The sequence below is a fragment of the Hemitrygon akajei genome, chromosome 14 (genome assembly GCF_048418815.1).
Source record: "Hemitrygon akajei chromosome 14, sHemAka1.3, whole genome shotgun sequence".
NCBI lineage: Eukaryota > Metazoa > Chordata > Chondrichthyes > Myliobatiformes > Dasyatidae > Hemitrygon > Hemitrygon akajei.
The window spans coordinates 65,385,068-65,406,622 of NC_133137.1; the positions used below are offsets into that span (position 1 = coordinate 65,385,068).

The 21,555-nt window shown below is 37.6% G+C and overlaps 1 protein-coding gene across 2 annotated transcripts in view; it reads left to right on the top strand.

The window, feature by feature from the left end:
- Window positions 1-21,555, top strand: part of lrrk2 (leucine-rich repeat kinase 2) — a 130,695-nt gene that overhangs the window by 101,660 nt on the left and 7,480 nt on the right. Inside the window, exons 43-48 of one of the 2 annotated variants that reach the window (XM_073066269.1) lie at window positions 1,802-1,902; window positions 2,480-2,674; window positions 4,440-4,633; window positions 9,840-9,912; window positions 17,040-17,221; window positions 21,299-21,448. In XM_073066269.1, coding sequence (XP_072922370.1) covers window positions 1,802-1,902; window positions 2,480-2,674; window positions 4,440-4,633; window positions 9,840-9,912; window positions 17,040-17,221; window positions 21,299-21,448 — 895 coding nt within the window. Of the gene's footprint in view, window positions 1-1,801; window positions 1,903-2,479; window positions 2,675-4,439; window positions 4,634-6,685; window positions 6,804-9,839; window positions 9,913-17,039; window positions 17,222-21,298; window positions 21,449-21,555 lie in introns of those variants that run through there. The other variant, XM_073066270.1, reaches the window with a different exon arrangement.

Here is a 21,555-nt window from a genome sequence, read left to right on the forward strand (position 1 = left end):
GAAGGCAAAGAGTGGGAATAAAGGGGGCCTTTTCTGGTTGGTTGTCGGTGACTAGAAGTGTTCACCAGGGGTAAGTGATGAGCCCACTACTTTTCATGTTATATTTAAAATGATATGGATGATTGAATTGATGGCTTTGTGGCAAGTTTGTGGATGATAAATGGTGGGCGGATGGGTAAGTGGTGTTGAGAAAGCAGGGAGTCTGAAGAAGGACTTGGACAGATAGGGAGAATGGACGAAGAAATAGCAGAAGGCATATAGGAAGTGTATGGTCATGTCTTTTCGTAAAAGGAGTAAAGGTGTAGACTATTTTCTAAATGGGGTTGAATTCAAAAATCAGAGGTGCAAAGGAACGAGGGAATCCTAGTGTGGGAATCCCTGAAGTAGAAAGAAAGGAAAATACAATGTTAGCATTTATTTTTAAGTACTAAAATATAAATGCACGATGTAATGCTGAGGCTTTATAAGGCATTGGTAAGGCTACCTTTTGAGTATTGTAAGCAGTTTTGGGCTCTATATCTAAGGAAGGATATACTGGCATTGTAGTTTTTTGAGAATGATCTTGGAATTAAAGGGTTAACGTATGAGTAATGTTTGATGGCTCTGGGCTGAGTCAGAATTCAGAAAAATTAGGTTGGGCGATCACTTTGAAAACTACTGAATATTGGAAGATCTGGATAGAGTAGACATGGAGAGGATATTTTTAATAATGGGAGAGTCTTGGACTTGAGGGCACAGCCTCTGGGTAGATGGATATCCCTTAATAAGGAGGATTTTCTATTGCCTAGAGGGTGGTAAATCTGTGAAATTCTTTGCCACAGGTAGCTGTAGAGGGCAATTCATTGAGTACAGTATATTTGAAGCAGAGGTTGATTAGTTAAGGTGCCAAAGGATACAGGGAGAAGGCAGGAGAATGAGGTGGAGAAGGAAGACAAATCAGCCATGATTGAATGGTGCAGCAGACCCAATGGGCTAAATGGCCTAATTCTACTACTTTGTGGTCCTATTTCCTCTAGATGTAAAGGATGACTCTTTTGAATATGATTGACATCTGGAAATAAAAACTGGTTTGAAGTCGCAGAGTACTGAAGGACCCACTGGAGCACCCAGACTGCTTTTGAGAACATGCTTACTATTTTTGAACAGTTTAATTGTCTCCATTGGTTATGGGTTCAATGCATTCAAATAATTAAAAAAAGAAACAATGGTAAAATCAGCACAAGGAATTGGAGAAAAGGGCTTGAGCTCCCATTCACCAATAAACTTATTTTGAGATCAGAGTTCAATGTTTTTCATTGATAACCAGTGTTCACACATATTTTGTTCTTTCCGTAATACTGAATCTCTGATGTAAATGAACACTTAAAAAAAATCTATGCTTTGCTGTCTTTGTATGCGATCTTCAAATGGAAATGACATTTTCTTAACTGCTTTTCTGTGGAGAACACAGATAAATTTCTGATCCCACTACATGTAAAGATATAGAGTTTGTGAGAATAGTGTTCTTTAATTGTAAAAGAATGCGCTGCTTAATAATTGTTCTTTTTTACAATTAAAGAAAATTCTTTAATTATATATCTTTATATGAACTGTAATATTTCAGAATCAAGGGACATTTTGTAATATGTTTTCTATGAATCTCATGGCATTAATTTAAAATTAAAGATTGGTGGATTGCTGTTTCCTACTACTATAGAATCCATAAATTGCAATCTGTAATAGCTGTACATTTCAAATCCATTTGTTACATTAGTATGCTGTTGCATTATTGTATTTTAATCAGTATTTAATCCCTTTTCAGATCCAGTGAAAGAATTAAACTGTTCGCCATGGCCTGGTGTACAGAATTTAATTGATCATTGTCTGAAACCAAATGCAGAGGACAGGCCTAAAGCTTTGCAGGTATGTTGTAAGTGTATTTCATACACTTTTGATAATACCACAGAGGTTGATTAAGCATGTTTGTGCTTGGAATAGAATGTGTTATAGTTAGTGTATTCTAACTTAGGGTATTACGCTTGTAAAATAGGTCATGAAATTATGCCGTTTGTGAGCAAAGGGGGGACGTGGGGATATAATTTAGCTTTAATTATTTAAACTCAGTTTTTATTCAATCTCATCAACCTATCTTGAACTTGATTACATTTGGAATTTCCAGGTCACTTTTAAATTGGTCTGTATCACACCTTTCGTTGCTTACAATAGCCTTTTATGTTTTCTTAATGGATAGAAAAGCCAACTATGTTTCGTTACTGCTTCTATGTTAAACTACTGCCATAAAAGAATCAATCATTTTATTGTGTTCTTGTCATTATTTATAGCATATGACATAAACCCTAAATGTAATATTTGCATGAAAATCAGAGCTAGATAAAAGCTTGATTGAAATTGATTGGGATGAAGAAATAATATACCAAAATTAATTTTGAGAGTGCTTGTTGGAAATAGAAACAGTATTCTTGCACATTTTGTCCTCCAGGTATATGACAGCCTGAACTCTGTGAAACTACTTTGTTTGATGAGAATAATAACAATACCCAGTAATCTTGCAGCAGAGTGCATGGTAGCTACTAATCCAATTTGCAGAGAATTGAATGTCTGGATTGGCAGTGGAAAAAGAGACAAGGCACAACTTTCATCTCTGCAGCTGGATACTCAAGGCCAGACTCTTATGGTATGTGTAAAGGTGAAGTTTTGAAGTTTCAGTTACATCTACAAAAATTGCCCTGCTCAGTGGGGAAATAATATCTCCAGGATGGAAACATATTGTCCCAAGTTAAGAAGACAATAATTATAAAAATCTTCTATTTTCTTGCATTTCATTTTCTCAGGTTTTTCTTTTGGAAAATTTGAAGTTTCCTGCCTGTGAGTTTCCAGTCTTTCTATCTGCTTGGTGTTACAAAAAGCAAGTTTCTAACTCATTTCAAATAGCCATAAAAAAATCAACCAGATTATGTAAATAAAAACCATATGCACAAAATATACTGCAGATGGACACGGATTATAGCAACAGAATGTCATAAACTAAATTGGGGGGGGGGGGGGGAGAAGGGAGCTTAGAGTCAATTTTGGAAGCAATTTCTTTCATTCTTGACATAAATGGAAAAGTAGTCCTTGTGTGAGATTTAAAGACTCAAACTGTTTGCATCGAACTTGTGCTAGAAGATGAGCCATGAATTGTTTTCCTACCTGTGCTTTTAGATGAATGTCACTAGTCAAATTGGTATTACTTTGACCACACCATTATCAAAATAGCGCCTGTCTTGCCAAATATTGGACCGATTTGGAATTTTACAGGACATAAAAATCTGAAGCAGTTGTTTAAAGTATTTTTATTGATTTTGTTTTCAACATGGAGAAGAAGGCAATGGCAATTAATTATTTATTACAGTCCAGAAGGATATCATTTGGCCATAAAGTCCATGCCAGCTCCCAGCAGAGCAATCCCACTCATCTCATTCTAGCTCTGCTTATTACCCTGTAGTGCAGCAACTTCTATCTTATATTTCAATAATGCTAATAGGTAGTTTACAGGAATCAATTAATGTTGTTCAAAAGCTGGGAGAATTTGATTTCAAGTACAGAATGCTACAAAATGCTAGACAAAAGATGAGTTAAAGCCACGGTCAAATAGTTGCCTGCCACTTGAATCCCTCATTTCTCTCCGATCTCCTGCACTGTTACAATGAGACCAATGTAAGTTTAAAGAACAATTCCACATCTTTCATCTGGGCATGTTGCAGCTCTCCAGACTCAATATGGAATTCTCCTATGTTATGGATTTCGCTTTTTCTTTCTGGTTGTAACAGATCTGGACACTTCTGCCATATTGGCATCTGTGGTTTTGGATCTGTTTTACAATCTCCTGTTGGTATAGCCTGGCCTGGTGGTATGTCCCACAGTCTACCTATAAGCAGCACCTAACACAGACAAAGAAGCATAATGTGTCTGATAAATATTATTGTCGTGAATAAGCATGATAAATGAATAAATGAAAGGAAAACTGGAAAATTACATGTTATGACATGGGGAAATGATATTATGGAAGAGGGAGCAAGGGCAAGGAGTCATAAGAGGGAGAAATGAATGTATCTGGATTTTAGGCAGGGAAACACAAATCAGAAAGATGGGTTGCCATTCCAGTAAATGTTCACTTGTCTGCCCATCAAATTTGGCAAGAGCAGTTTATCTATCATGTCAAAAGCTGTTTAATTTCACTGTAACATTAAGAATGTAATAAAAGTGTATGATACCATGTGAAAAATGAACTCATTATGTTGAACTTTGAAATCTATTAAACTATGCTGATTTGCCTCTCAGGTGAGAAAGGCATAACTGTAAATGCTTTTCAGATATTTCTTATCTAATAACTAAAAATGGGTCCTTTGGTTTGCTTACTCAGATCACTTTTTCTTTGAATTCTTTTAATCCTTTGCCAGGATATCGATGATAACTGCATATTGTGTCTGGCATTCGTAAGTGTGATTGGTGAACAAGTTAACTGGGTTGTTGCTGGCACGCAGTCAGGACGTTTGTGGGTAGTCAGCACAGAGGATGTGCGGTCTATACACCAACTTCGAAAGATGTATGATTCCATTACCTGTTTGTTCTTTACAAATCATTCCAAAAAGAGGTTGGTATGATTTAAAGCACTAGTAGATCAGTCTAAAACAATTTGATCAGTATATGTTATTTAATTACAGTGGCGCATTTCCTGTTTTCCTTCATGCTGTGTCTATGAAAATCTGGAATATCAAAACCGAAGCTGGACTTCAAAAGCTAGTCTGCCCTTTTTCAATCAAGTTTGCTTTTTTAATCACATTCATGTCTACAATATACCCCAAGATTGTTATCTGAATGCTTATTTAAGTTTGAATTTAGTTTGCTGAAATTTCCATGGGTGTGGGAAAAGACAATCTGTCAGAAGGAAATTGGTGCTAGATCTGAACATAACCCCTTGAGATGTTTTTACAATTAAAATATTCATGCAAAGTCAGAGAAATTATGGCCTTGTCCTGTAAAATCACAATGCAATTCGAATGTTTATGTTAAACAAATGCGCACTCCCATAAAATAGTACTAAATAGCTTGAATTATTGATTATAAAATGCCTTATTTGATTTTTTTTTGCAGAGTATAACATGAACAGTAGCCATTTGTAGCTGAATACACTAGGCATGCAAGAAATTGTGAGGTGGAAAAGGGTGATATTAAAATAAATCTTGTTTATTTTGTTGAGATCTCTTATTTAACAACATCCACATGAGCAGAGAAACCAACTGTATCTACATTTGAATTTTTGCACAATTCCATGGTTTGATCAATTTCTCTGATGTTCTGAATGCTGAATAAGAAACTCTCCATTTCCATTATCTTGGAATTGTATTGGAATGATCTGCAGCACCATACAGAGAGTGAGCATCCAGAACATAGGTCTGAAGGATATTAATTTCTTCCACATTTTGGCTCCAATCTGCTGGGCACTCCCACCTGAGAGCAGCAGCCCTTCCTTGTGCTGTCTGCCAACACAGCAGCCAGGATTATCCTCACTTAAAATACAGAGAATCCCCAGATGGCAATGATCTCTGAAAACTTTTAAACAGGAAAAACAACTGAAATCTCAACATGCTGGCATAAGATTAAATAAGTGATAAAAGTGATAAAAATAAGGAATGCTGCATAAAATATTTAGCACTATTAGTTTGTTGTAATTAGATTTATCCTCGTTAATGAAAAATTCTGTTAAATTTTTGTGATATTTGTCCAACCATGCCTATTTGACTTATAATATCCTTTTAAATAGCTCAGTAAATTACTTATTAAAACTTAATCACCGTGGACTCTAATTACACATAGGGAATTATTACTTTAAAAAAAGACTTTTGAAAACAAAAATGCAATATAAAAAAAACAAAAGCTTAATCCAGAAGTGGAATGTGTGGTCAGGAAATAATTGACAGGCAACCACCAGAGGGCGCAATCATAGACAAAGTGTAGACCATGTAGGACTGAGTTGAGGGGAAGTTTCTTCACCTGAAGAGTTGGAAACTTTTGAGATTCTTTATCCCAATAGCTGTGGAGGTTCAGTTGTATTGATTCAAAAGATAAATCAGTAAATTTTTGGTTACTAAAGGCTATGGGAAATTGCACTAGGATGGAATGCTCAACTATTATTTTGTTGAAAGGTGGAAGGGGACTTGGGAACCAGATGGCCCCCTATTCCTCACGTTCCTGTTCATGAGGCTGGCACTAAATATTCTGGTATTTTGGCATTTCCTAAGGAAATGCAGAAAGGAAAAGGAAGTAGAGTGCTCACTTTCATACATGTATTCTCATACATGTTGAGATTAGCTCAGTGTGAGGAGTTGTATTGATTCATAAACACAAGATATAGATTCATTTTTGATGGAAATGGGAAATAAGAAGGCAAAGAAGTCTGGTTAGAAGAAGTATATTGTGCCTGCACCTCCTCTTCTCCACCACATCTCTCACCAAACCACAGTGAAACTAGCACAGAATATACAGTAGCATGCAAAAGTTTGGGCATCCCTGGTCAAAATTTCTGTTACTGTGAATAGCTAAGCGAGTAAAAGATGACCTGATTTCCAAAAGGCATAAAGTTAAAGATGACACATTTCTTTAATATTTTAAGCAAGATTACTTTTTTTATTTCCATCTTTTACAGTTTCAAAGTAACAAAAAAGGAAAAGGGCCCGATGCAAAAGTTTGGGCACCCTGCATGGTCAGTACTTAGTAACACCCCCCTTGGCAAGTATCACAGCTTGTAAACGCTTTCTGTAGCCAGCTAAGAGTCTTTCAATTCTTCTCTAGTGGATTTTTGCCCATTTTGCACATTTTGCACATTGTGGATTGGATAGTGGACTACTTGACAGATAGACCTCAGTATGTGCGGTTGGGAGACTGTAGGTCTGACACAGTGGTCAGCAGCACAGGAGCGCCACAGGGAACCGTACTCTCTCCGGTCCTGTTCACCCTGTACACATCTGACTTCCAATATAACTCGGAGTCCTGCCATGTGCAGAAGTTCGCTGATGACACGGCCATAGTGGGGTGTGTCAGGAATGGACAGGAGGAGGAGTATAGGAAACTGATACAGGACTTTGTGATATGGTGCAACTCAAACTACCTGCGTCTCAATGTCACCAAGACCAAGGAGATGGTGGTGGACTTTAGGAGATCTAGGCCTCATATGGAGCCAGTGATCATTAATGGAGAATGTGTGGAGCAGGTTAAGACCTACAAGTATCTGGGAGTACAGTTGGACGAGAAGCTAGACTGGACTGCCAACACAGATGCCTTGTGCAGGAAGGCACAGAGTCGACTGTACTTCCTTAGAAGGTTGGCGTCATTCAATGTCTGCAGTGAGATGCTGATGATGTTCTATAGGTCAGTTGTTGAGAGCGCCCTCTTCTTTGTGGTGGCGTGTTGGGGAGGAAGCATTAAGAAGAAGGACGCCTCACGTCTTAATAAGCTGATAAGGAAGGCGGGCTCTGTCGTGGGCAAAGTACTGGAGAGTTTAACATCGGTAGCTGAGCGAAGGGCGCTGAGTAGGCTACGGTCAATTATGGAAAACCCTGAACATCCTCTACATAGCACCATCCAGAGACAGAGAAGCAGTTTCAGCGACAGGTTACTGTCGATGCAATGCTCCTCAGACAGGATGAAGAGGTCAATACTCCCCAATGCCATTAGGCTTTACAATTCAACTGCCAGGACTTAAGAACTTTTTTTTTTTTTTTAAAGCTATTATTAATGCTTTTTGAGTTAGTGATTTAGATGCATATCATATTATTACTGAGTTAAGTATTGTATGTAAGGAGTTTTTGCTACAACAAGTGTATGGGACATTGGAAAAAATGTTGAATTTCCCCATGGGGATGAATAAAGTATCTATCTATCTATCTATCTATCTATCTATCTATCTATCTATCTATCTTCCTTGCAAAAGGCTTCTAGTTCTGTGAGATTCTTGGGCCGTCTTGCATGCACTGCTCTTTTGAGGTCTATCCACAGATTTTCGATGATGTTTAGGTCGGTGGACTGTGAGGGCCATGGCAAACCCTTCAGCTTGCACCTCTTGAGGTAGACCATTGTGGATCTTGAGGTGTGTTTAGGATCCTCTTCTCATCTTCAGCTTTTTTACAGACGGTGTGATGTTTGCTTCCAGAATTTGCTGGTATTTAATTGAATTCATTCTTCCCTCTTATCAGTTCCCCATGCCACGCTGCACAGTAGAACAATGCACCACCACTCCAGAGTCTGCTAAATCTTCCTGAAGGTCTTATGCAGTCAAACGGGGGTTTTGATTTGCCTTTCCAGCAATCCTACAAGCAGTTCTCTTGGAAAGTTTTCTTGGTCTTCCAGACCTCAACTTGACCTCCTGTTAACTGCCATTTCTTAATTACGTTGTGAACTGAGGAAACAGCTACCTGAAAACGCTTTGCTATCTTCTTGTAGCCTTCTGCTTTGTGGGCAACATTTATTTTAATTTTCAGAGTGCTTGGCAGCTGCTTAGAGGAGCCCATGGCTGCTGATTTTTGGGACAAAGTTTGAGGAGTCAGGGTATTTATAAAGCTTTGAAATTTACATCACCTGGCCTTTCCTAATGATGACTGTGATCAAGCCATAGCCCTAACAAGCTGATTAAGGTCTGAAACCTTAGTAAAAGTTATCTGAGAGCTCAAATCTCTTGGGGTGCCTAAACTTTTGCATGGTGCTCCTTTCCTTTCTTTCACTCTAAAATTATACAAAACAAAAATAATACACTAATCTTGGTTAAAATGTTGAAAAGAAAGTGTCGTCTTTAACTTTATGACTTTTGGGGATCAGTCCATCTTCTACTCACTTAACTATTCACAGTAACAGAAATTTTAACCGGGGTGCCCAAACTTTTGCATGCCACTGTGAGTCAAGTAGTAACGAAGACTTGTAAGAAAGGGAGTTTTAGTCATCGTATTAATCAGTAAAGGTAGATCTGTGGACACAGAGCACACTTGGAATAGTTATTTGAAACATCATGATGAATAATCAGTGAATAAGCAAGTATGGTGCATGGCTCAGCTTGAAGAGCTAGAATCAAAATGTCGTTCCAACCAAATTCCAGATATTTGAGTACAAAAGGCTAGCCTTGTACTATCCATTGTGAGTTGCATTATTTGAGGGTATGCTTTCCTATCAGAAGTGCTATCTGTTGCATGAGACCTTAAATACAGCTCTGGGTGCTGTCTCAGGATGATGTAAAAGATAATTTAGCACCCTTTTGAAGAAGAACAACGTAAGCCATCAAAAGTGCCCTGCCCATTATTTAAATTCAAAGTTCAAAGTACATTTATTATCAAAATATGTATACATAATACAACCTTGAGATCCATCTCCTAACAGGCAGCCATAAAACAAAGAACCCCAAAAAAAAGACCATCAAGCACCCAATGTGCAGAGAAAAAGAAACAAATCATGCAAACAATAAACGCAAGCAAATAGCATTCAAAACTGAAGTCCACAAAGCCGGTCCTGTCCGTAGACCCTTAGTCCAGCACAGAGCAGAGCAGCAAGCTGAACCGGCCCATTCCTCGCCTCAGGTCCCAACACCTGGATCTTTCAATCTGACCTGGTGCCTAAATTGTTGTCCAATTACCATTTTTTTAAAAAAAGTTCATTATTGCATTGTTATTAGTAGGAGTTTGCTACAACAATTTCTTCATTACCTCAATGACTTAATTTTAAAAAAATCATTGTTCACTTCACCCAGACATTATGATGTATGGTGAATGGAAGTCCGTAAGTTATTATTTATTTAGTATTATTGTTGTTGTGCCTAGCAAAGAAGACAATTTGCTTTTGGTGGGGACAGCAGATGGGAAGCTTGCTGTTTTTAAAGATACCACAGTCAAGGTAATTTCATCTTTTTTGAATACATTTGAGCTATTTGTAATTGCTTGAATGCTATTTACAAATTCAATGTTGTAGCTTGTTTAATTCTCTGAATTCCCTTCCCAATATTCCTTCTGGGCATTTATGAAAATCACCTTTTACTTTTTTTGCCTTAACTGACCATGCAACTTTCTTGGCTTATTTTTATAAGAATCTGGGTTACAGAGCAATCTCCTCAGTTTTATCACTCCTTCTTCTCCTTATTCTCCTTAACATTGCACCTTATTCTTTCTCACATGCCTATTGACTGCCATATATTAATTTACAGTATAATAGATTCGTCTCCTTGGGTAAATTCAAATCTACTGAATCCACCCCACCTTTATCTCCCAAGACATTATTTAACAATCCAATATACAGGTCCACAATCCCTTATCTGAAATTCTGAAATCCAAAAATCTCTGAAAACCGAAGTTTTTATCACCAACAGCTGACGTCACTCAGGTGTGACGTGGCAACAGTAGCAGAGGCCACTAGACATCAGTTGTGGCTCAGCGCTCGTATGGTTACACGTGCATTTGCTGTTCGCTGATATTTTGTGTTCACTGTTGACTTTGTGTTTAATTTCACTGTGAAAATGTCAAAAAGAGCTGCAGATACCTATATGGGTAGCAATGAGAAAAAGAGAAGGAAGTATCAATCATTATCAATAACGCAGAAAGTGGAGTTATTGCAGAAGCTTGATCGTGGTGTGTCTGTGTGGCATCTCACTGAGGAATATGGTGTTGGAACTACCACTGTATGTGATTTAAAGAAACAGAAAGACAAGTTACTGAATTTTTATAGTGACAGCGATGTTCTACTTTATTCCAATAAGTCATTTACCATGTATTTGATTCAGTTCGTTTGAAGCTGTATATTTTTATGTTTTATTGAATGTTTTTGTTGAAAAAATTTTTTCTTGTCATTCTTCCCTAAATAATACAGTATAACAACTACCTACATAGCATTTACATTGTATTAGGTATTATAAATAATCTAGAGATGATTTAAAGTATACGGGAGGACGTGCATAGGTCTGGAGCCCCACCGGATCCTAAAGTCCACCGCACTGAGACAGGTTAAATAAGGGACTTGAGCTTACATGTTTTTTGGTATTCGCAGGGGGTCCCGGAACCAATAAGAAGGGATTCTGAAATCCGAAAAATTCTGAATTCTGTAATGCAACTGGCCCCAAGGATTTCGGATAAGGGATTGTGGATCTGTATTCTTAAATCTTTCTGATCTAAAGTCTTTAAGTAGGCTTTTACCTTGCCTATGATGTCTGAAGTTTCACATTCCAATATACACAATGAAGTTTTAGCATTTATAGTGGCTCTGATTCAAGTTGCTTGTGACATGAGATTGTGTCTGTGGGAGCTAATCCTCACTGACCAATCTGTAGGCATTGATGCTGATTAATAAATTGTTCTTCTCCAATCGCTCTCTTTAGTTTTCCAGTTAGATGTGATTGCAGTTATCTGGAATTATTCCTTTTTTATGGTCTTGGGAGAATCATCTCAATGTCTTTGCTCATTCCCTTAAAAGCTCAAGGATCCGTCCTTGGGTCCTTTTATTTTTTATTTATTTATTGAGATACAGTGCGGAATAGGCCCTTCCAGTCCTTCAAGCTGCACCGCCCAGCAGCCCCTGATTTAACCCTAGCCTAATTACAGGACAATTTACAACGATCAATTAACCCACCAACTGGAGCCTCTTTGGACTGTGGGTGGAAACTGGAACACTGGGAGACACGGTCACAGAAAGAACGTACAAACTCCTTACAGGCAGCAGAGGGAAATGTACTCGGAACACTAGTACTGTAAAGCATTGTGCTAGCCACTCTGCTCCCCCTATATTTCTGATTGTCATGCTGCCCTTTTAATGACAGAATGAAAAATAGATATTGTCTGAAATTAGTGATGCGAATGCTGATAACCCTTTTACAATGGAAAAAAAATCTGAGTACACACATGCAATTAAACATGAAAATCCAGAAATAGTGTACTCTTTGCAGAGGCTGCACACTTACATTCCTTGCCAATACCTAATTTCATATTCAGTAACTGGGTATCAGAGCTCATTGCTCCATATTCTCTTTCATGTGCCCGGCAGCATCTGGTTTGATTCTTTTCCGTTAACTTACATTTTACGTTACTATTGAATCTATCTGCATGTCTTTGAAAATGTGGGAGGAAACTGGAGCACACTAATTCATCCCACTCAGTGACCGTACCTGAGATCAGGCTCAAATCAAAATCCCCGAGGAGTGAGGCAGCAATGCTAACTGGTGCAACAGCATGCATTTTGTGTTTTCCAGACTTGCTCTTCAGTGCTAGTTAAAAGCCATCTGCTATTGGATGTTGGTTTATTATTGAAACCTTGTTTTTCATGCCATTTAGACAGTTAAGTACATCCAGTGATCCTTACTGAATTTTAGAGATGCTCCATTTGGATAGAACACATTTTGATATGCAGTTACTCTGCCCAAAACCACAAACTGCAGACAGTTGTAAACACAGACCAATCTGTCATGTAAACCGGCCTTCTCTCCATTGACTGTCTATTCTTCCTACTGTTTCTGGAAAGCAGCCAACATAATCAAAGACCCTTCCCCATCTTCTTCCATCAGGCAGAAGATACAAAAGCGTGAACACACCTACCTTTGATTTTCAAAGCCACAGTCCTTGCATTCTACTACCTTTATCCCATCTAGGGCAACCGTATTTGCTTTTTCATTTTAATCCTATCTGTTCCAAAGGTTAAATTCCCTGGAATATTTTGTCATTTTGTAACCATGCCCCAGATGGCTATCTGACCCAGCTCAGCCTACTCGCCCCTGCCTTAAAGAACCAATCTTTAATTCTGGATAACCTTACTGGGAGAAGCATTTTCTCAGCATCCACCTTTTCAGTCCCCTAATAGAGTTTTATATGCTCAAATAAAATCACTTCCCAGTCTTTTCAATTCCAATTTGGCATTCTCAATCTGCTTGCATACAATAGTCCATTCATTACAAGAATCAATGCAGTGAACCTCTGCACTGCCTCTTCTGCAAGCACATCATCTCTTAAAAGTTAAAACAACTGCAGTGCTGCAAATATGTTTTCATTAGTTGCCTGTAAAGTTAAATCAGACTTCCTTTCTTTTTATACTCTAGACTAGTTGCAATAAAAGGCCAGCATTCCAATAACCACCTTAATTATTGCACCTCTAGGCCAATTTAGTTACGTACCTTTGAACCACAGCTTTTTAAAATCTCACTCTATTTCAATAATTTGCTTTTGTATACCTTTTTAATAAAATGAATCATCTCTTACCTGGAAACATCTTTTCTGCTCACTTACTTTTTCCGTATTTGTTTGCAGTCTGCTTGTGTCCTCCTCCCAGCCTGCTAACCCACCTGGGTTTGTGTCATCAGCAGGCTTGGTCCCAGTGTACTCCATCCCTCGTCCAAGTAATTAAATGATTTGTTAAAAGTACTAGATCAAAAGTAGCCTGCACATTCATTAAATCCTCAAAATAATGTGCCAAATTCATATTTTGAATGTGCCCCCGTATCTTCAGATCCATCCTTACTGAATCACATGATGTCTAAAACTACCTTTCTTACAGGTCTTCATTACTATTTGATTTATGCTCTGTGCTACAGTGTAGCTATAGTTTGGTGGAAGGTGTGGCCGTGGGGGAGGGGGCAGGCATAATATACTACTCCCATCCAGACTACTTAGCTTTACCTTACACTGCTGGAATAACAACATGTAGGGACAAAGCTGCTCCATTTCCTTTTTCCTTTCTGCTTTTCCTTTGGAAATGAATAATATGCCTGAATATTTGCATCCCAGCCCCTTGAACAGGAACATGAGGGATAGAAGGCTATCTGTCTCCTTGAGTTCCCCTCCATCTTTCAATAAGATAATGGTTGAACATTCTACCCAGGTATGATTTTTCCAGAACTATTCCCATAACACTTCATTCCAGGACACTTGATTCCCATAGTGCCCAAAAATCTATTGATCTGTGTTTTGAATCAAAACGATTGAATCTCTGCTGCTTTTAGGGTAAAGAATTCCAAAGGTTCATCAATCACCTGGTGAAGAAATTTCTGCTCAGCAGTCCAACACAATCTATCATTTTGTGTACAACTCCACCCTCTGGTGGTGGCTAGTCAATAATTTCATGTTCACATTTTCAGCTTTTGGATTTAGCTTTTGCTTTAGACAACAAGACATAGGAACAGTTAGGCATTTCGGCCCATTGAGTCTGCCCCAGCATTCAATCATGATTGATTTATTTTCCCTCTCAACCCCATTCTCCTGCCTTCTCCCCATGGCCTTTTGATACCCTTACTAATCAAGAAACCATCCGTTTGTAACTATAAATTCCACAAATTCATCACATTCTGTCCAAAGAAATTCATCCTCAAACTCTTTTCAAATATGACATCTTCTAATTTGAATTTGTGCCCTCTGGTCCTAGACTCTTTCACTATTAAAAGCATTTTCCGTGTCTACTCTATCCAGGCCTTTCAATGTTTAGTAGGTTTCTATGAATCCTTTCCTCATCCTTCTAAACTCCAGTCAGTACAGGCTCAGAGCTATTAAACACTCCTTATTCATTCACCCTTTCATTCCCAGGATCATATATTGAGTTTTTATCTTCTGCAAAGTTTAAAAAAAAAACTTCCAATGCATAATTAGAATCCCAAATTGAGAGATTTAACAAAGCAAATGGTAAGTTAATTTTAAGTTTTACATACTGGATTTCATAGTATGAATACTCTCAATATTTCTGAAATCTTGATTTTGTTCTCTGGAGATATTTAAATTAGGTAGATTACACTTTTATCAAGTTCAGGGTCTGAGACCAGTGTAGTTCAGGTCTGATGGTCAGAATGCATGAGTGTGCCTCCAGCTATTCAGCAGTCTCGGTGCATTAAATGATTCTGGAATTGTCTGATGTAATTTGAGCAAGGACATAGGGATTCCACTGACGTTCCTGAGCTCTTTGGGGAGTTTAGCATTGTAAGAAAGAAAAAAAAACTAAACTTTAGTTTTTTCAGGATATAAGCTGAACTTACATAAAAGTGAACTATTTCCTTTAAATGACCTAATGTCATCAAATGCCAAATTTCCGTTCCAAGTTGTTACAAGTCAATTACATATCTAGGTGTAACAATTACTAAAAACTTCAAGAATTTATTTAAAGAAAACTTAAGCCCCTTACTGAATTCTGTGAAAAAGATGCTTTCTGAATGATCTCCTCTTTCTTTATCCCTAATTGGCTGAATTAATTCGATTAAAATGAAGATTCTTCCTAAATTTTTATATATTTTTCAGGCTTTACCTATTTTTATTCCTAATACCTATTTTGATTCTTTAGATTCAATTTTAACATCTTATATTTGGAATAATAAACAAGCTTGTTTAAGTAAAGTTTACCTACAAAGAAATAAAGAGATGTATGGATTAGCCCTACCCAATTTTAGGTTTTACTATTGGGCTGCCAATATAAGGAATATTACTTTTTGGTCCTATTATATTTATCGTAAAGATTGCCCATCATGGGTCTCCTTAGAAGTTAATTCTGTAAAAAATTCCTCTATTGTCTCTCTTCTTGGATCATACTCTTCTTTTTCAGCAAATAAAACAACAGATAACATAATTGTTAAGCAAACTTTAAGGATCTGGTCTCAATTTAGAAAAATTTTTTGGTTTAGCAAATTTTTCATTATCATCTCCCATTCTCCTTAATTATTTTTTTTTATCCCTTCCATGACTGACAAAGTCTTTAAGCATTGGGATGAACTAGGTATTAAGTGTTTTTGGGACCTGTTTATCTCAGGATCTTTTGCTTCATTTGACCAATTGTCAACTAAATTTGCACTCCCAAAAACACATTTTTACAGGTATCTTCAAATTAGAGATTTCTTACATTTCCAATTACGGTAACTATTTTTCCTATAGGTCCTGATAAAAATTTACTGGACGATATTTTAAATTTAAAACCTTTTGTTAATGGTTCTATTACTGGTATCTATAACTTGTTGATTGATTCTAGACAAGACTTTTTAGATAAAATAAAAAAAGCTTGGGAGGATGACCTAAATTGTCAGATTTCTGATGAAAGATGGAATAAAATTCTTAAACGGGTTAATAAATCATCTTTCTGTGCTCGTCATTCTCTTCTACAATTTAAAGTGGTTCATAGAGCTTATATTTCTAAACAGAAGCTGTCCAGTTTTTATCCAAACGTTTTTCCACTTTGTAATAAATGCAACTCTGCTGATGCCTCTTTAATTCATATGTTTTGGTTTTGCCCTAAAATTGAAAAGTTTTGGCGGTAAGTATTCCATACCTTCTCACAACTTTTTAGGGTCCAATTTGACCCAAATCCCCTTACTGCCCTGTTTGGTATTATTGCAAATGAAGATATAACTTTAAATACTCCTAACCTACAGGTTTTAGTTTTTACCTCTCTTTTAGCAAGGAGAGCAATCTTGCTTAAATGGAAGGAGTCTACCCCTCCTACACATCTTCAATGGCTACGTGATATTATGTCTTATTTAAATTTAGAAAAGATCCGCTGCTCAGTCTTAAATTCAAAACAATCTTTTTATGATATCTGGGGACCTTTCCTAAATTACTTTTCCAATTTATAAAGTTTAACAGTGCACAGACTTTTATGTATATTTTTATCTTCTCTTAAGCAAATTTTTTTTTCTAATTATCCATTATCATCCATCAGCTTTTTTACAAAGCATTGTAAGAAAGGAAACTACTTCAGTGGTTAGCACAATGCTCCAAAAGTAGTTGACAGTGGTTAGGATAATGCTACAAGAAAATAGTTCTTTTTATTTTTTGTAAAAGATACCTCAGTTTGATCTGATCGTTGCATTAAGAAATTCAGGTTTTTGCATTTTTTATTTGGGTTTGTTTGAGTTTTTTAAATAACTGTTAAAATGAACTATTTTTATTAGTGTATTTTATTTCAAACGTCATCAATTTTTTAAAAATCTCAGTAAATGTAATAACATTAATTCTAACAAATAGACTTGTATTCTTTTCCATAATGCAAACAATAGTTTGTGGTTTATTCTTGTCTAACAGTATCAAGATGGTGCGCCACTGAAGGTTATTGATATAGGTGACATCAGTACTCCTTTGGTGTGCTTGAGCACATCAACCATTACAGGACAGATAATCTTCTGGGCAGGTTGTGGAACAAAGGCTGTATCACTCAACAGTGATTTTACAATTCAGAAGATGATAGAGACAAAAACCAGGCCACTGTAAGTTATTACCTTCTTTGTTTTTGGGATATGAACTTCTAAAATTTCTTAATGATCATATTTAAAGGATTTTCAAAGTACATCAGTGAGTTCAGTGGAACTTTCATTCCACATACTCCAAAAAGATGTCTTTGAAAGTAGTAACTACCGCCATCATTTTAAATGAGATGCTTTGATTTTTTTTTTAATCTTGCCATGTCTACACAGTAGTCCCAATCTTGGAGATCCTCTATCTGGTCATTAGCATTTCTGTTTTATTTTGCTGCCTTTCTTCAGAGAAATCCTGAAGTCTAGCCCTGGTGTGAATTTATTACTATTAATGACATCTTCTACAGTGGCACCTGTGTTTCTCACTACCCCTGTGCTGCATTGGTAAAATTGAAATTGAGTTCTGTTGTGGTAGTGTGAACTTCCACAGACATCTCAGCCTGAGAAATCTTTTTGTATGGTCTGCACCAGATTAAGCCCAGTGTGGCCTGCAAACCCATTGAAATCATTAGGAATGCAAGAGATTTTGCAGATGCTGGGAACCTTGAGTAACACACAAAGTGCTGGAAAAACTCAGCAAGTCAAGCAGTGTCTATGGAAGAGAATAAACAATGGATATTTTTGACTGAGATTCTTCATTAGGACTGGAATGAAAGAGGGTAGAAGCCAGAATAAGAATGTGTGGGTTGGGGAAGAAGTACAAGCTGGCATTTGATGGGTGAGATCAGGTGAGGAGTAAGTGGGTGGGAAGATGAAGTAAGAAGTTGGGAGGGGGAGAGGTGGGAGGGGGAGAGGTGGGAAGAGGTAAAGGGCTGAAAAAGAATCTAACAGGAAAGAACAGTGGATAATGGAGGAAATGGAAGGAGGAGGGAAACCAGAGGGAGGTGATGGGTGAGTGGGGAGAAGAGGAGTGAGTATAATCAGAGTGGGGAATAGAATAAAGAGAAGGGGAAGTTATTACTGTAAGTTAGAAAAATCGACGTTCATGCCGTCAGGTTAGAGACCACCGAGATGGAATATGAGGTGTTGCTGCTCCAACCTGAGTTTGGTAGAGGAGGTCAAAGGTTTCAAAAGGTACATTTAATGTCAGAGGAATGTATACAATATACATCCTGAAATGCATTTTCTTCGCAAACATCCATGAAAACAGAGGAGTGCCCCCAAAGAATGAACGACAGTTAAATGTTAGAACCCCAAAGTACCCCCCCCAGCTCCCCTCCCTCCCACACTTAAGTGGCAGCAAGCAACAATCCCCCCTCCCCACCGGCCAAAAAATAGCATTGGCACCCACCACTGAAAACTCAAGCATGAGCAAAGCATCAATAAAGACAAAGACTTGCAGTACTCCAAAGACTACATTGTTCACCTAGCATTCGACATACCACAGGCTCTCTTTCTCCTAATAATGGAGTAAAAGGTGTCTCCGTTTCATAGTGAGAGGGGAGCCATAAAGAACAACTCGCTGGTTTATGATGTTAGAAGTCTGTTGCATCACTTTTTCTGAGCTCTGTGCCCAAAGATTTCAGGTCGCTGGGCACACAACCTTAGATCTTCCATCTCCCATGACACACTGGTCTTCTGCTTGGACACTGACTTCCGATCCCCCCGTCTCCAGAGCCACAAATGCTCAGTCCTCTGAAGGCAAGTGGAGCTCTTGGGCTGAGCCCTTGGCGTGCTGAACAACAGCCAGTTGTGAAACCCCGAGAGCAGGTCCCATTCCCACAAAGAACCGTAGTCAGCATGCAACTCCAGGTCAGGGTCAGAGTCTTCATTAGGCACCATTAACCCTCCTAAGCTCTGAATGGGAAATTGAATTGAAATTAATCATCAGGAAGTAATGTTGACCAAGAGAAAAGTGAAAGTAAAAAGTAAAATGATCTTTGTATTTTTTATAATTTAATTCAGTTATTTAACTATAATTTCTAATAGTACCAAGCCATTGACAAAAGTTTAATTTCAGCAGCCAGGGCTTACAGAATGTCAAAGCAAAGCTGAGAAATCTGCCAGACTAATTAGCTGGAAGATGCTGTGCACTGCACTGCACTGCACTGCACAGAATAGTACTGGTGTGTGAGATCCAACTTCCCAGTGAAAGCCATATTTGAAGAAAGATTGTGGCAGCCGATTATCTTAAAGTCAACAGGTGGTCTCCTGCCCCCCCCCCCCCAATTATAATACCTCTTCGTGTTTACTCTTTTTCTGTCAGGTTTAGCAGCAAATACATTTTAGGTGTTTTGCTTCTTTTGAAATGTGTGTATGCATTTGGGTGGTTCTAGGCCAAGTAAAATAGATTGTTTCTATTCATTTGCACACATGCAAATGATCTGCTAAAGAAAATGAGTGAAAATAGTAAAAAAAATTGCCAATATTTACAAAAAAAAAGTAAACACAATAAAATCTCCATACTTATCCTTGTCCAGTGTGAACTTCTGCGAGCCCTTACCACTCTCCCATACCGAGGGCAATGAGCTCCTTTTACAGGTACTACCATCAAAGTTAACTTAAGGCTACACATGAATTAGAATGTGATGCATCCACAGTGTAATTATAATTATGCAACAAAATTAACAGAATTAAATGCAATACAGTATACTAACAACATATACACATTTTCACATTCCCATCACTAAATAAATGGAATATTCCACTGTGTATGTGGAAGGGCATCATAAAGCCAACCTGAGCGCATCAGCTCAGCTTAGGACCCAGCGGACACCACAGAACTTCCAGGAGACAACAGCATGAAACAGCAGAATACTCAGCACAATCACACACTTACAGTCAAGTACAAATAAAGAATGAAATTAATCTTTGGTGTCTGACTGGGAATGTATGTAACAATGTAGTGGGTAAATTATGAGAAAATACCATGAAGACATTGAAGTAGGTGCACTCACCACAATGACAACTGAATGACATGGCAATATTTGTGTGTTTATGAACGTGCAATGTGAGGGGGTGTGTTAACCGAGTGTTCTCCATCACAGGCACGATCAATGACAGACACCACCATAGAGTTATTACTTTCTTGAAAATACCTGTACTGAATATATTTACCATTCACTGTGTAATTCACAGACAACATCTTGTCACAAAAAGACTGAAATGATCAGCTGCACAAATCATTAACCCCTGTTATCACAGTGGTAAATAAAATCAAGTTCCCTGCTCTCAATTCTTGACTATCTGAGAGCTTTTTGTATCAAGAATGAACAGTTTGTACATTTCCTTTTGCACACCAAAATCAGATGCCTCTCAAAAGGAAACTGCCTGAGACACTTTTAATGTGCCTTTTGAAATTACGATAAGGCTCTTTGAAGATTCCAATGCTTCATTCAGTAATCAACTTAAGAATATTAGCTATGACGTTACTTATTTGTCAGAATTATTCACAAAGTTTAATAAAATCAGTTTTCAATTGCAAGGAAATAATGTGAATCTTATCAAAGTCATATCAGTCATCTCCACATTTCTGTCCAAGTTAACCCTATTTAAGTGCAAGCAACACACACAAAATGCTGGAGGAACTCAGCAGGCCAGGTAGCATCTATGGAAAACTGTACAGTCGATGTCCGAAATGTCGACTGTACATTTTTCCATAGATACTACCTGGCCTGTTGAGTTCCTCCAGCATTTTGTATGTGCTGTTAGGATTTCCAGCATCTGCAGATTTTCTCTTGTTTGCTATTTAAGTGTAACATTGGCCATCAGAACTTTTTCCAATTTCTGAGCCTCTTTGAATTAAAAGAGACAGGAAGGTCACCATCTGGTATTCTTTAAGTATGCTGTGCCCACTTGGGTGCTTTGCATAAAGACACTTAGATTCCAGAATCTTCTCCTGATCCAAGTTCCTTATTGGGTACTAAATCTATTCCTGAACACTTGTGATGTGGAATTAACAGAAAGGTTGGAGGAAGAACTGACCTTGCTACAAAATGACTTTGAGCTGAAGCTGAGGTTCAAAAAATCATATCAATAATTTTGGTTGCAGGAAGAAATCTCTGAACGCTGTCCTGTATTGTGGGAAAAAAGATCAAGATGTTCTTTATTGCCTTTTCAACATCATATTTCCATTATTTATTTTTGCAGAAGACAACAGAAATATCACAGTGGAAATATTATCACAATGGTGATCGATAATTATATATATTTGGCAAAGAAGGGTAGCCATGTAGTTGAAATATGGGACTATACTTCAGATAAAATGAATCAATCATTTGACTGTGCTTCTATTCTTAAGTAAGTACTGTAATTCAATTCAGCAAACTGAACTATTTTGTGATTTTTGTCTCAACTCATTATTCAGAGAAATATGGTTAATAATCAATAGATTCTCTATGAATCTT